Source organism: Cynoglossus semilaevis, chromosome 12 (genome assembly GCF_000523025.1).
Source record: "Cynoglossus semilaevis isolate Cse_v1.0 chromosome 12, Cse_v1.0, whole genome shotgun sequence".
NCBI lineage: Eukaryota > Metazoa > Chordata > Actinopteri > Pleuronectiformes > Cynoglossidae > Cynoglossus > Cynoglossus semilaevis.
The window spans coordinates 1,595,963-1,612,331 of record NC_024318.1 but is presented as its reverse complement, the minus strand read 5'-3'; the positions used below and the strand labels follow the sequence as shown (position 1 = coordinate 1,612,331).

The 16,369-nt window shown below is 39.0% G+C and overlaps 1 protein-coding gene across 23 annotated transcripts in view; it reads left to right on the top strand.

The window, feature by feature from the left end:
• Positions 1–16,369, top strand: part of col13a1 (collagen, type XIII, alpha 1) — a 73,954-nt gene that overhangs the window by 30,201 nt on the left and 27,384 nt on the right. For 16 of the 23 annotated variants that reach the window (XM_025060894.1, XM_017037365.2, XM_025060886.1 and 13 more), the window contains exons 3-13: positions 2,711–2,718; positions 5,842–5,868; positions 9,292–9,327; positions 11,098–11,124; positions 13,055–13,105; positions 14,359–14,394; positions 14,500–14,526; positions 14,859–14,885; positions 15,393–15,419; positions 15,506–15,532; positions 15,725–15,751. In XM_025060894.1, coding sequence (XP_024916662.1) covers positions 2,711–2,718; positions 5,842–5,868; positions 9,292–9,327; positions 11,098–11,124; positions 13,055–13,105; positions 14,359–14,394; positions 14,500–14,526; positions 14,859–14,885; positions 15,393–15,419; positions 15,506–15,532; positions 15,725–15,751 — 320 coding nt within the window. The remainder of the gene's footprint in view (positions 1–2,710; positions 2,719–5,841; positions 5,869–9,291; positions 9,328–11,097; positions 11,125–13,054; positions 13,106–14,358; positions 14,395–14,499; positions 14,527–14,858; positions 14,886–15,392; positions 15,420–15,505; positions 15,533–15,724; positions 15,752–16,369) is intronic. The other 7 variants (XM_025060887.1, XM_025060902.1, XM_025060900.1 and 4 more) reach the window with 4 other exon arrangements.

Here is a 16,369-nt window from a genome sequence, read left to right as displayed (position 1 = left end):
AAAATAAAAAAAACAGTAGCATCTTTGAGGGAAAAAATGATGTGACTCACGTAAAACGGTTATATTGCTTAAAATTCGTAGTCGAAAAAAACAGATAATAAAATTCAATAGTTTCCATCACAGAATACCCTGAAAGTTCAGAAAAAACAGCCTTGTTATAGATACACAGCGCAGTAAAAAATGCTAAGAGTTGAAAATTAAACTTTTTTAGTTAGTTTAAGTTACTTCATCAACATGGGGATCCATAAAAGACAAAATAATAAGTGAAAGTGAATTCATTAGGAAACTGTGAGTGTGATCATTATTCTCACATCTGTGTTAAATCTCTGCTCTGACTGTGGCAGCCAGGAATTATGGGAGTTTTTTAATTTTATTTTATTAGAAGTCAAAGACAGACGTGTGTGAAGTAAGGAGGACAGGTGAACCCTGCTGTTGGATAAACAACAAAGAGCTGCGTAGGACACTTTGACCTGTTGATTCTTCAGATGATGGCTGTGCAGTGACACAAACATGCACGCACACACACACACACACACACACACACACACACACACAGAGTGGCAGTGATTTACATCAGAAACAACATTGCTCCTCCTCCTCCTTTTCTTTCTCCTACTTATCCCTGGAGTCGCAGCTCTGTCAGTCCTAAACTAACAAAGATGATTCACGACAGAACCTCGAAGGAAACTCCAGGAGCATCAGCACGGAGGAGATGAAAGAGGTTGAATCTGAGGGTGATTGATCTCCTGCAGGAGTAATAAAACACCAACTGTGGGAGTGTGTTTGGTCGCCCAAGTCAATCTAATGGCTAATGATGAAGAACGACAATTTAAAAGTCTTCAGTTGTTAGAGATTCAAGTTAGAATTTGTTTCAGTTTTCTTTAATCAGTGCTTAGTGCTTTCTACCATGAATGAGGATGAAGTTTGAATTTGAAGTTGTTTTAGTGACGCTGGTTTCCTTTGAAGGAAAACAAGTTTAAAGGTCAGGACACGAAGTCCATCTTTTCATCAGTCTTAATAATTTATTTATCACTTATATAAACTTTAATAAATTGTGCTTTTAGTGGTTCAACTTCTCCTTGGCTCAAATACTTGAGAGAAAAAAACTTTAATTTTACTGATAGAAAAGATCTGCTCATCGATGAACAGTATTTCACACAGATCGTTTCTGTTGATCATGGTGAAAAATCCCAGATTTTCTCTTTGATTTTGCAGAGTGTGAAGTTCATAGACAGATCAAACCTACAGAGGAGATAGAGCAGAGGATTGGCTTTGACATTTGCTGTCGTTAATGGTTTGACGTCAGTCCATCTTCGGTCCTCAGTCCTCATTCAGCAGTAATGGATTGTTGTGGCTGAGCTGCTGCTATTGTTCAACCTGTGAAAAGGTCAAGACCAGGCTGCGCTTGGTGTTTTTCAAATGTCTCCCTTTCTCTAATTTTTTGGTGTGAATTTGAGTCTTGGACTAGACCAGACCATCTGTTCCTCCTGCATATGTTTCTAATGAAACTCCAACTTTATCAATTGTCAAACTGCCTCTAGAAAATCAAATACTGACAACTACATTTCTAAAATTTCCCATTTATATAATAAATTAATTGGCTCACAACAGCATTTTTGTTGATACCTTTTGTTTTTTAGCCAGCTAGCTGCGTTGCTAGTGTTGACTAGCATCATCTTGCTAGTAGCAGTAGGTTACGGTGTCAGACTCAGGACTAGTTTTGTTTGGTAGTTACTCAGTTTTGTAAATCTGTATAAAATTTTCAAAACATATTCATGTATTTGATGTTGCCATCTGCTGGTTGTGGCCCACTGGTGGTTAAAAGGAACTACAGGTGAGATTCTTGTTCTTATTTACTGATTTAAAAAACAGGTGTTTTGCAAACATTTTTGTGGCTGGCCTGAGTTTTACTACATATTTCTGTGGTAAATCAATTCTTCTGCTAGTTCTCACAGATGATGAAGTATTTTCTCTGTTTGAACAAACATCTTAAAGTTTAAATGTTTGGGTGTGGTGGAAATTCTTTGGGTCACTTTTTGTCCACACCTTGAGGCCACATTATGATGATGACGCATCAGTTTTGATCTGTTTCCTCCATCCGGCCCAGGATCAACTGGCAGAAACACTTCCAGAATATTTAAGTGTTTCGCTGGTTTAGTGTTGGCTGTGCCGGGTGAAACAGTTAAAGGCTGATTGCCATATTTCATGCTTGAATGATTGATGCTGACATTAAAAACATGGCCTTCTCCAGCTGTGGATCAGTGTCCAGTTGTCACTGGAGGAGGAGAGGTCAAACACAGGAGTGAGTCACATCCTGGCTCTGATTTGTCGTTTTTTAAAATGGGAAAAAAGTCTGTGTTTTATTCATTCAATATAAAAAAGAGAGCTGAAGATATCAGACTAATCATGGATGAATGGATGGATGGATAGATGGATGAATGGATGGATGGATAAATGGTTGAATGGATGGATGGATGAATGGACGATCAATTTTCTTAAGGAACTGTTAACTTTCATTCATTCAATCATTAAATTTTTTTTGTCAATTACTTTTTCTTTTACAGGAACCAGAACCACCAAAAGTTCCAAACTTTGGCTCTAAAAAGACACATTTTACCACTTGACTTTTCTAATGTAAATCTGTGTTTATTCTGAAGCCACTAATGTTTATTTTCTTCTGTTTTTCTCTCTCTTCTTCTGTGTCTTGCAGGGCCTCCAGTAAGTAAACCAGCGTCTTGTTTGACCTTCATGTGGTAAAGTGACAGATTTTTCCTTATTTTGCTGTGAAGTGGAGAAACTGGAATGTTCCTTTCTAACACTGCAGATGTCAGTAGAAGTAGCAGTGGTTTTGGAGACGTGGTTGTTGTTGTGGTTCTAGTTCTAGTTTGTGTTTTAACTAACCCGTCTTCCTGAGCTGATTATTGACTGAAGATGTTGATTTTATCGAGCAGCATGTAAAGTCGACGTCAAGCACCTCTTATACCCTTGAGATCCATTAGCACCTGCTCAAGTTTTTATTGAGTTAAGGTTTTATTGGTTGTGTACTTGTATAGATACACGATGACATGTTCCCTTTGCATCAGCAGAGGGCGCTGATGTCTGGGGTCCTGGGATTTCTTTTGTGCTTACCTTGATTAAAAACAAACACTATTTACAGGCAGCAAAACTCCATGTGTTGGTACATTCAGATACTGCAGTTTTCTTTATTACTGATGTAATAGTCATTTTATGATTTAATTGATGACGCTCTTAACATAAAATACCTTGATTGGAAAACTCTTCTGAACAACAGAAGCTTCAGTCAGTTCAGAAACTCTGAAAGACAAGAACTTTGGAAGAAGTTCAACATTGAGGAGTTGTTTCCTTTTTACACTCAGCGCCAAAAAACACAACTGATTTATTAGAACAAAGGCTAAGGCTGAATATCATTTGTGAGTATTTGGACATTTACTAATGCATATGTAATACATAGTAAAAGATATGTAATACATAGTAAAACATATGTAATACATAGTAATACATGTGTAATACATAGTAATACATGAAGGAAATTAAGAAACGGTTAAATGCCTCAAACTGAGCTCTTTGCTCTTCAAACTTTTTCTGGCTGAAGACAAAGTTGCACAGTCACAGCACCACACAGTGGGCAGAAGAAATATTGTTGAAATATTTCAGTTATCAGATGGTGTGTGTGTGTGTGTGTGTGTGTGTGTGTGTGCTCACCTTAGAGTTCAGGAGTGATGAAAAACTCAGCTCCTGGTGTAGTATTACCACAGTAATACTGCAGTCATTTTAACGTCTGCACCTCAACAAGTTTATTATTGAGCGTAGAATCACCCAGGAGAACACACATCCCACGCACAATGACCAAATATATATCTAGGCTGCTCCCACCGACCCCCTGCTTCACCTCCCACCTCCTCCCCTCATTCATTCAGCAGCACTTTGCCAAATGGGAGCCACATGTTGAGGCTCACTGTGTAAATTCAAGTGGAAAGGTTCTTTTCCGGCAGCGGCTGACCTTTGCCTCCTCCTGCAGAGAGGCCCTGAAGAGCCGGTAGCTGATGTGTAGACGCCTACGTGCACTTTGCTGGTGCTCAACACCTGGTCGTGCACCTCAGTTCATGCACTGGCAGCTGTCAGTGCAATGGTCTGGAAATAAAAATAATAAATGTTCATCCAGCCGCTTAGCATCGTCACAAAAGCTTCATCACTGTCAAATATTCACGGGATTTACCTCAACTTAAAGCTAAGATACGTTAAAACGTGGTTTATCTCACAGGGAAGACGATTCTAATAAAAAAAAAAAAATTATTCTTTAGCTCAAAAATCCACAGAGAAAATTAATGTTTTTCCGGTTACTGGTGCAGCTGAAAACAATCAGGAATTGATTAATTTTTAATTATTTTTGTTGGAGTACAGCACTAAACCACTCTGGTACAGGAGAATGTGACGTTTCCAGCAGAAAGAACATTCTCGTCTTGTTGTAGATGAGATTTTGTGAGTCTGTGGTTTGAGTCTTTTATAATGCTGGGAAGTGCAGTGTGTGGTGGCTCCAAATATTAACCTGAACAAATCTAACAACAACAGCTGGTTAATCTATTCAGCACCAATAAAATACTTTTTATTCTTCTGGCTAAATCCGGTTCTTATGGTCCACCTTTGTGTCCCAGTGAGACTGCTGACCTGCTGTGGCCAGTCAAGAGTTCCTGTTTGGACCTCCAACCAATAAATGAGTTCCTTTCTTCAAAAAGAAACTCGTGACTTGTGTTCCGCTCACGTCAACAAAGACAAAACACACTTGACATTCACACTTCTTGGTTCTCCAAATCTCTTTGGGATTTATTTCTTCCTGTTTTTCCTCTGACATGTTGTCTCAACCGCATTCGTGAAATTTCCAGGCTTGAACTTCAGACTTGAGGGTGTTTGACACATCTTTCCTTAAAACCAACATTTAAATGTCTGACTGGAGTCAGGTTTGATTTTTCTTTTCCCAAGGAAAGAACAACTTACAATATTTGATATTGAATTAAATGTAGGCACTGAGAAAAAACATGTACTGATAGAAACACTGAGTGTGTGTGTGTGTGTGTGTGTGTGTGTGTGTGTGTGTGTGTGTGTGTGAACCTAGTGTCCAGCAGTGGTCAACACGTCCCTTGTTTCTACTGTCATGTTGAACCTGTTTGCATGTTTTTCCTCTGTAGTTTTTCTGTGGTTTTCTCGTGTCTTCGTCAAAGTATTTGAAGTATTTGAAGTTTTGCTCATGTACTGCCACTGTTTTCTCTGTGTCACTTCAACAACAAGACAAAGCCTTATAGACAATGATCAACATGATCTCATTAGTTATTCAGTGGCTAGTCACCGGTTAGTAAATTATAGAATTGTAACAGCTTTGTGTCTTAACGTCATCATCATTATTATTGACATAACTAAATATTATTCTATTTAAACCATGGCAGCTGTAAGCTGTTGAAGCTAACATTAGTAGCACAGAGAAGCATCTTCATAAAGTTTAATTCAAGACTTAAAAAATAAATGCCTCGCTCAGGAACCATGTAAATATGTCCATTATGTACATGGTAGCTTAGCACTAGACAGTGTTAATTAGCCACAAATTATTCCAAAGAACTTTACATTCCTGAATTTCTTAACTACTATTAACTGCCATTAGCTTTCAACAGTGTTTATACGCATACGTCGGAGAGCTAACATTAGCTAACAAATCTCTGTTTGTTTTGGCCTGTTAAAGTTTGGTTTTGTCCGTGTGTAACTTTGATTGTAATTATCGATCTTTTCTTTTGTCAACCATTTTTCTCTCAACCCCTCCTTCCATTTTTTCAGGGTCCTCCTGGACGAGCCGGCTTTCCGGTAACTCTCTTTTTAACTTGTGTTTTGTTGTGTGTTTCCGTAGTGAGCAGTGTTTGTGTGATGGCTACGAACTGATTTCTCTTCTCTGTGTTGATTAGACGTGTTTATGAAAGTCAGAGGAAGTAAAAATGTAGTTTGTCCAAAATTTGACCTACTAATGTGTTTTATTGAATTGAATTTAAAACAAAACAAAATCGCCACATGATTTAGTAAGAAAAAGAAAAGCAGTTGATGAAGGTAGAAACCTGGTGATGCTTTGTTATTAACATCCAGGCTACTGATTAGTGTAACATTCATGACCTAAGATTGATGGCATCAGCTCAGATTTGACTGCAGTCTAAGCTGATGTAAAGTCATATCTGTAAAATATTTATTTATATATATATTTTTTTTTACCTAAAAAAAGACTTATCTTTATTTTGTGTGTGAATGTCTACCAGAGAGATCAGCTTTAACACCATCTTTTTAGCTTGACTGCTAACATTTTAACAAGCTAATAAGCTGTTGATTTAACATTGAGCTGTACTGTCTCCTTCACCTTTCACTATATGAAACCACTTTATTTATATATTACAGTATTTATATGAGAACAGGGAAATATAAAAATATGATTTTTTACCTGCAAAGCTGCTCATGACTGGTCTGATAAACAAGAACTGTAAGGGTATGATGGATGAAACATGAACATCTGTGCTTCACACACACACACACACACACATTAAAGTAAAATGCAGATCTAGATAATTATCTACAAATTCTTCAGGCAGATCGAAGAATAAAAACCCTAACCATAAACACCATCCTGAGATGTTTGCTGTTGTCTGGTACAAAACAACATTTTATTTCAGAATACTAAACCATCTGGTTGCAAAAATAAAGCTTTGGAAATTGGCTGAAACTTGTTCTGCTGTTTGCCAAAGAACGGAATGTAAATTTTAACAAAATGAGGTTTGACCCTGAATTATAAAGTCAACAATAATCACACATTCCAGAGGAAACACTTCCATAATTCTTCTTTCAAAAACCTGACATGATGCCGCTCAAATCACATGTTACAAATGTCACATCTTTTAAGTGGAACGTTGTTTGGCATCACTCCCTGTTGGAATTCTGTTCGACGTGGAGCGCACAGTTTGAGGAGAAACTTGTGTGAAAGCTTGTGAAAGCTTTGAGTTGGGTTCTGTGAAGGAAACTGTAAACTTTCACCTGGTGAACCACAGTTTACTCAACAACTAACTCTCACCACATCCTTAACCAGAACACGCTCATCTTCACACTTATTTCCTTAAATGTGTGATTTAATGAGTGAAATGAGTGTTTAAAACTCTTTGACTTTTGCAGCCATGCGAATAAGTAACTTGAGCATTTTGTCTGCGGAACACGAGCTCTGGGGTATTTGTGGCGTGGAAAAACAAAGTGTAACGTACAAACTTGGCAACAGTCTTTAAAGGTACAGCACGAGGAAAAGAGCAGCAACGATCCAGTTTCTGTAACACATAAATCGGCCCAGTATTTACAGAGCACTTGGTCCGGCTCTGGGCTGTAAAACTCTACTCAAGTGTAGGTTGTATTTTGCGGTTACAGCAAATAATCACGTTTGGCGTGTAAGCCCAGAGTTCTGGATTAAAAGTGTTTTGGTGCTGCCATTTCCCTCAAGGTCTTGCTCTAAATCAGAAGCTTGGATGAGGTTTCAAAGACCTCAGCTCCAGCCTGGTAGTATTTAAGTGCTTTGAAAATATGCCACACACACACTAATGACAGAGATGGTATCAAATCTGAGGCTCTGGCTCTGAACGCAGATCAATCCCAGGTCCAGTGTAAACAGAGGAGAAGCTGAAGGAACCGTATGAGCTGTGTTAGAATAGTCCTGCTGAGACTGGACTGAAAAGGTGTGTTAAAAGTACTGATACAACAAAGCAAGGAGAGCGCCATCAAGTGTTTTTTTTTTTGAGACACCAGAAATTAAATGGGAATCTTTTCTCCCCGAAGTTTTGGGACCACCAACAATCACAGGAACCATCAGAGTGTAGCTACCATCAGCCCCACCTCCTGATTGGTTGAAGAACTTGCAAAAATGAATGTCGCTTGCCATTTTTAAAATCCAATGCAGTACCTTGGCTGACTTTTTACATTTTTGTGTGAAGACTGGACCATGGAACTCCAAAGACAACATTTAAACAAATGTTTGAATTTGACTGTGATGGACGATGAGACTGTGAGGTGAAGTCAGAATACTGGGGTGTTTCATGTTGATGACACAGACGACATGTTTTTTTGTAGCTCATCTGATCGTATAACAATTCATATCTGTTTCAAACTTTTTCTTAACCCAGGCAGTTCTGGTCATTACCTCAGGAAACCTAACTTCAAAAGTTCAGAACTCTCCTTACCTTTTTGTATCCACCTGCTGTCCATCTGACTTTATCACAGATTCAACTGAGTTCAGGGTCTAAGTTAAGGTTCTCAGCACGAGCACAGAAACGCTCTGTGGTAAAAGTCGTAAACACTGAGCCACGGTTTGTGGTTTGGCTTTTTGGCATCTCCACTCTGCCATCAGGCAATGGCCTGATTGTATGTTGATAAAACCAGTTGTTATCATCAGGAGGAATATTTGGATATTTTCCTCGATATCAGAACATTTATAGTTTTTGCCTAACCTGTGGATGTTTCTCAGAACTCAAACCTAGATTTTACACTCTGTGGGCTCCACCTAATGGTCGTCACACACCATTTAACACATAGGAAGGTAATTACTTACCTGTTGTTAGGAGCAGCCTTATCTTAGCCAGCAGCAGAGGAACGAAGAAGAATGAACATCTTTAAATTGAGAAGATAAATATTAGTCCTTGTGACAGAATAGTTCTAGCCTTACCACCAGAACTCTCCAGAAACCATGAAAAGAACTGATTTTTGGTCCACTTTATCTCTAACCTAGATAGATAGAGATAGACTTAAATATACAGAGATTTTTTTTCAACATTTATTGTGCTAACCATTCATGTAGATAATTAGCCTTCTTGGTTTTGAGCCCTTGTCCCCCAGTGTTTGGTGTGGTTGAACTTTCCTCCCCCCCTGTGGTAGCATCATCTAATGCTTTTGTCTGGTTTAGCATTAGGGCATGGCATGAAGAACTGACCTGAATTTTAATACATCATCATCTAAAAGTGATACTGTGCCATGAGGACGTGCACAGTCCTTGTCCAGGTTAAACAAACAGTTAGCCTCAGTGAACAGTGTTGTGGCTACAGATCACGATGAATTCATACTGTTCTCTGTCTGACAATTTGACACATTGGGTTTACAGTTTCAAAGAAATTTTTTTTGAATGGTCTGAATGGCACAGTATCTCTTGAAGACCTGGTTCCAGTTTCCACTAACGTTCTGACTGACCCATGTTTCTCCTGAATTTGCACTGACCAATAGGGAGACAAAGGCAGTATGGGAGTTCCTGGCAGAATGGTGAGTGACTTGTGTTTTGTGTATGAAACAGTAACCCGTGACTTGTGTTTTGTGTATGAAACAGTGCTGTCACTTTGTCTCCAGGGGTAATACATCCAGTCCAACTTTGACTGAAAGATTTAGAATTAGAAATCCTTTCATTTGAAGTGAATTAAACTTGTCATCCTACAACTTTATTGATAGTATTTAGGATCTAATTTTAGTAGTAGTAAGTTTAGCCGTTTACCTTTCTGGGCTAACCACAAATATTTTTTTAGTAAATTCTTAAAAAAAGAGAAAAAATGTGAATCCATTGTTATGTGGGACCTGAATTATTGCTAAATTCTTACTTTTTGTTAGGTATGTTTAAGCTACTTTTCCATGGAATTTTGTCCAGGTAATTTAATTTAGCTGAGCTGTTTTTAGGCAAGTTGGTGATTTGAATGTTTCTTTTATAAACATCACCACACTGTCAAATGTCCCTGACAAGAGTCTTTTAATTTGAAGGCCAATAATTACATGGTGACCTGAGCAAACGTTCCTTCAGAGAGTATTATTACAGTAATGACAAATAACAACAACGGTCGATCCTGCCTTCAAACACACCGTGATGTTAGCATCAAATTGGTGACTGTACCACAGAAACAGCAGGGTTCTGTTCCACTGAATCATTTATTACTAAATCTTCCCACCTCCAGTGCAGTCTGTAATTTACAGCCTGCCACCCAATTCATTTCTGAACCATTCTTTTTTACTTTTCCGTGCATCTGAAACACTGTCAGCCGTCACCACATCAGGATAATCTGTAAAACATGGTGCGTTGACTGGTGTTGCAGTGTGGTCTCCATGACTTATAGGCCTCTCACACAGCCAAGGATGTTTGACTGCATGAAAACAAGGCTCAGTTATAGGACCATGGTTTCAATATCAGAACACCGAGAGTGAAGGGTTCAGTAACAGATGTCAGTTCATTAGAGCCATCCAGGTCTGGGAGTCTGTTGTTATTAACAGATTATTATTATAAGATGTTAGAAACCGTTTGAAAAATAATGAATGTTATGTAATAAATAATGTAAATTTAAATTAATGTTAGTTTGTTTTTTTAACTGGAAACCAAAGAATGTTTAGTTTCATTGAATAATTATGCCACTACTGTAAAGTTCATAGATAAAGTCATAGTCTTTGACTCACAGGCACACAGCTCTGCTGCCTCGTGTGGTCATATTGTGCCACTGCTATAGATGCAAACTTTTTTTTTAAACAATTATCAACATAAAGAATCCCATTAAATTATGCAGCAATTTTTGTGTGCTCAGATGTAAAAACAAACAAATAAATAAATGCATTTATATTTAGACAATTAAGTTAAGATTCCTAGAAACTTAAGTCTTTATTCAAATATTTGGGGTCATAGTCTTACTTTGAATTCCAGTGTGAAATGTTTTGATTTGTTTTGAGGCGTTAAATTCAGCCCTGATCAGAGATTCGCTGTAGTGTTAAACACACAGCATCACATCCTGTGACTCTGAGAGTCCTGTAAGTGTGAACCCACCCTGATTCCCATGTTACTCATACAAACCTGAATACTAGCCCCCTGACTCAGACCCTTCCCCATCATTAGTCCTGGCAGATGTTGCATGTCCTGAACCATCTCCATGACTCTAACCCTGCTCCCCCCCCCTCTCTCTCTCTCCCACTCTTGTGCCTCTGCTGTCTTTTTGCCCCTCCCCTCCGCCCCCCATCCCCTCACACCTTCTTGCATGCTTCTGTTTCTGCTGTGACTGATCTCAGGGCTTGAAAGGACAAGCAGGGGAGAAGGTAAGTTTAGAAGGAGAACTTTGCACAACTAAAGGTCACATACGTTGGATTTCTTTTGTTCAGAGAAACATTTCTGCTGTCGACTCACCCAAACTCTGTATAAGACATGGACATAGAGTAAAATTAAAAGACCCAAACCGTTAATGTTTGTAGGTGTTGACGGGCCATGCAGTGAGGGGAGATTTAGGTCAGATTTACGTCAAAGACACAAAATGACCACATGGGGCAGTAGTAGTCCAGCAGCTCCTGCACATAAGATGGTGAGAAAAGTTGTTAATTTTTCTTATGGACTGTTGTGTGAGATGGTGATCAGTAGACAGAGCGACACAAACCTGAGTGGTAAATACGTACGTGGTGAGTGATGGACAGCACGTCTGTTTGATGCTAGTTTTAGCAGCGGAGGCTCAGGAGGTCTGGACACAGATCAAGCAGTTCTAACTTTAACTTTACAGACTGTAAAACAACATTTCATTCTCTGCTCATCTTGGTTCCTCAGTGACTTTGTTCAACGTTTGACACAGTTCATCTGCATTTGCTCAGGAACTCGGTCCTCATCAGTCCTGACACCATTTCAAACAAAGGGGAAGTCATGTTGGCGTTGCCAAACACCAACTGGAACCTCACCCCGTCCAGTTCTTGATACTGTTTGATGACCTTTGTTACTGTTTGCTGTTCATCCTGATTTGGATGAGTTTTAGAGCGACTTATAAAAAGGGTTGTGTCATATGAGAGGCTGCGGAGATGCTGGGCGTTATCATTGGTGCAGCTTTGTGTGTGTGTGTGTGTGTGTGTATCTGCCGCTTACGTGTGATTTATATCAGGAAGTCTGGTCTGTATTTTTAAAGCAGCATCAGGATCACATTCTATAAATGGTTTCCCACCCTGGTTGGATTACCTGCACTCTTTACTCACTGAAACACAATAGCAACAATTTGTCACAAAAGTGTCTAATTTAGGGCTCCCCAAAGGAAGAGCAGGGACAGGTTTATTGAGGCCACGGCATCAGGACACAAGGAGAGTTTGAAAGTTAACAGCGTTGATGGAGACAAATAACTGTGTCCTGACCACAGTGAAAACCTCAGCCCTCTGTGACACTGAATTTTGTACTGTATAAATACCAGCTGACAGACAGCAGGGTAAAAGGCAGATATGGGCCTGAAGGTGAAAATGGAATTTGACTGGAGGTTTATTGTAGCTGCAGGCGATTTAACTTCATAAAGTGCAAAAATAAATCTGCCAGTGTTGTCAGGGCGTGGACAGAACAATCTTTTATTCACATCACTGTGAACAGACTCTGCCCTCAGAGACTCTGGGTTGAACTGAATGGACTTGTGGGAAATGAGTGTAGACCAGTTCAGACGTGTGGCTTTCCCTCAGTTGACTTCACTGAGGAAGTGTTCAAACCAGAGTGAGAAAAGATCCAACTTTTATGAAAAGAATGACCTTGAAATGTTTGAACTTTTATTTATTGTCCCTGTAAAATAATTGGTAGAATTTTCAAAACTTGTGTATGAAAATCATCATCTCAACCTCTGTAAAAAACAACTTTAGTGGTTTGGCTAAAGTTTAAAGATTTGTCAATAAAAGCTTAACATTAGTGAATAGGAATTTTTTTTTAAAAAAAGCCTCAAACTTTGACACAAAAACTGAAAAAAATCATAAAAAGCTAAAATAAAAATAAAATTCTCAATTTAGACCAGAAACAACAAAAATGTCAGTTTAAATAGTAATGATTCTTTCAAACTATCATTAAGGAACAACCGTCTCAGTTGTTGTAGTAGTTAAAGTAGTTTGAAATGTCAGATTTTGTAATTCCACTTCCTGCTGCTGCTGCTTACAGCTTGAAGGAAAAGCATGGATGTGATAACCTTCATAAAAAACACAGAAATTAAAACGAGTAAATCTTAACTTTTTCTCTTTTGGTCCACAGGGAGCGCCAGGAGAACCAGGTCTGTCCATCATCGGGCCAAGAGGACCTCCTGTAAGTATTTTATACTTCTTCATCTCGTTCTAACCAATCGTCACAGTAACTAAACATGTGGTTGAGGCTCCAGTGTCTGTGGGCTGTAGGATGGCATCACAGTTGAATCCAGCCCAACCAGATTCCTGGTTCCAGTCAGTTGTCCCTGCAGCTCTACTTCAGTTTCATCACAAATTATTATTATTATTACATTAGTATTTTCAATGAATCCCTGCTTTAGACGTCAAGTCCTCAGACACTGACGGCTCTTTGTGATGAACCAGACGATTCTTCTCTCCAGATTGAAGGGATTTCAGGGTTCAGGCCTAAAATAAACCTTCTTCAATGAAGGCTGTCGGATTTTCACCACAAATTATAGAATAATAGTCTTTTTTTACAGACTGTGTGGAGACAGCAGCAGTGGTCAGCAGTCATTAGACCCTCATTAGTCTGGGCTGTTTTATCAAGAAGTAAAAGGAGAAACCTCATCCTGGTCCAGATGGGTCAGTGTTTGTCCACCAGGTTGTCAGTTTGACTCTGATTTAAACCTAAATGACCTGGAGGATCAACCTGGGGATTTTCTTCTTCTTTTTCTCCCCTTTTAATTTCAATAAAGCCCTAAAAGTGACATAATTCACCCAGAGGAGAGTGTCCCCCTAAATGGGCCACATCTGCTTCTGTAATTGATGCCTATTACCGTGGGTACCTGTGTGTGCCTGTGTGTACCCACGCTTCCTGGATGGTGAAAGGCAGTCCTAATGAGGAACAGCAGAGGGGAGGGCAATGGGGGAAGGGGTGTCACCAGTAGGAGTCAATGTCTTAAACTAAGAAGAGTCAGTAAAAACATTAAGAAACAGTCAAGGAGGGTTAAAGGTCACCAGAGAAAACATTGAATTGTTTGACAGCCCAGCAATATTATTTTAATAGTTTAATTTTCAAATAGTGGTGCTTTGGTCCAGAGGCAATGTCTCTGTCATTGGTGTGAAACCCCAGGGTTCACCTCCTGGGCAAGATCAAATCCCGGTAAGGGCGGTTGGTACCTTCCAGTGGACTCACCATCTGCAGGAAGGTTCAGGGGGGTTGGTACGGTGCAGTGTGATCTGGGTGGCGGTCATAGAGACCGCTGCCCCCATGACCCGTTAAAGGATAAGCGAATGAAAATGGATGGATGATGGATGGAATTTTCAAATATTCATAAAATTTTGCATTAAAAAACAACATCATTGTATACCAACCTTTCATACCTAACTTATTTTTTTTTTGCTTCTCTCCAGGGACAACCTGGAACAAGAGGGTTTCCAGGCTTTCCAGTAAGTTCCCCTCCCACCACACTCCTCTTCTGTTTCCTTCTGCTCACCTGCGTCATCACAGTCCTGTAGACTCTAAAAAGATCTCCCTCTCTGTTTTCATCCCAGGGTCCGATTGGCTTGGACGGGAAACCTGTGAGTTTTCCTCTGGATTCAAAAATTCTAAAATCTGAGCATTCTTTCAGCATCCAGACCTCTGTGGTCAGCAGATGTAATGAGCAATAATTCAGCTAGGAATAATGATGCTTATGATTGTAATAAAATCTCTATTACTGTCATTAGGTTCATTATAGCAGGGCATACGGCTCACTCAGAGGGTCTCCAAGAAAATAACAGCAACGATCAATCAGCTGAGATCAATCAATGATTAAATCAATCAGCTGAGATTAATCAATAATTAAATCAATCAGCTGAGATTACTGAAGTCACTTAATCTGCTTTTCATTCACTGCTTTATGTTTAAACAGGGACAAAACGGACCGAAGGGAGACTTGGTGAGGATTTTTTGATTTGCTTTACATTAATGTCAACACTGAACGCCTCTTTGAACACTCCATGACTTAATTGTGAGATTTAATTTAAGCCCATCTGACAAAACCTGTCATTTGGCCCATTTATCCCAATAAATGACTTTTCCCACAATTACTTTTCTGAATATCTCGCCTTAGAGTTTCAGTTTAAACTGGATTTTCTCTCCAGCTTTTTGTTAGATTAACCGCTCTGTCTGGTATAACACATGACCATGAAAATGTGGCCTGTATATCCATAAGTGGACAAGATCATTGTATATAGTATATTAGTATCAGGATTTAAATCCAAGAAAAGGCGAAAAAAAAAGCCAACATTTTTTTGATCAATTCACTATAGGACCTACATAATGGGACCCACATATTCCTGACCCACATTTAAAATGTGTCAGTATGTCAGTAACACAAACTGACCACACAAGGCAGTATTTCAATGTTGAGCTTTATATTGACTGCTCTGATGCTGTGTTTTAGGGTCAGCGCGGTCTTAAAGGACAGCCAGTAAGTGTCCCATGGTCTGAACTCATCAACATTTTTAACTCATCAACCAAATTGTCGAATACTGACATTGACATTTTTCAACTTAGGGTGAACCTGGACCTAAAGGAGAGAAGGTGAGACATATATTTTATCTAAAAAATAACTTGAATTGTTTGATTTAAGTTCTAAGATATTTAATTTTTAATGAATCAATTCTTGACATGAGGTTTAAAAACATCCAATATATTTCAGAATAAATTTGCAAATAATCTTTCACATTTTCTGTGTCCAGTTTTGACCAAGTCCGTTTTTCCTTTTCTCTGCAGGGCGTATGTGGTGATTACACCCATCGGGTAAGAAAGCATTTACTGTATGTGGAAAACCGATGTTTAAAAAAAAATCTTCTGTTTCTGCTAAAGTGTTAAGAACTGTCTGGTCAACATCTCAAATATTTGAAAGGTTCTTGGACCTTTTTTTATGAAATTGAACTTCTAATCTGCTTAACTGTCCTCCCACAGCAGTAAACAGTGGTTTGTTGTGTCAGAAACTGCCTCTGATATGAGGGGATTTTCAAACAACATAAAAAAAAAACTAACTCAAATTGCACCCTTAGAGGGTGTGCTGAAAGTCTTCCTTTTTGTGCAGAGGTTGGTTAAACCTGTGGCTCCAAATCATCTCCCTTTGTTGCTACAATCCTGATGAGAACATTACAGAGAGTTTCACTGGACCAGAGGAAGAGTTCTACAAATGTCAGTTGATGGGTTGCACATGCAGAAATCTGTAGCTGTTTGGCTTCGGGCTTGAAGTCGTTAAAGAAAAAAAACAGAGAGCAGCTAATAACAACTAATTACCAGCAGCTAACGGTCCCGACATGATAAGAGCCGGCGGTGTGTAGCGCTGCCAGGAATGAGTCTCCTGTGATTTTTCAGATAGCTGAGTCCATTTCCAGTGTAATTCTACCTTTCAGTTAT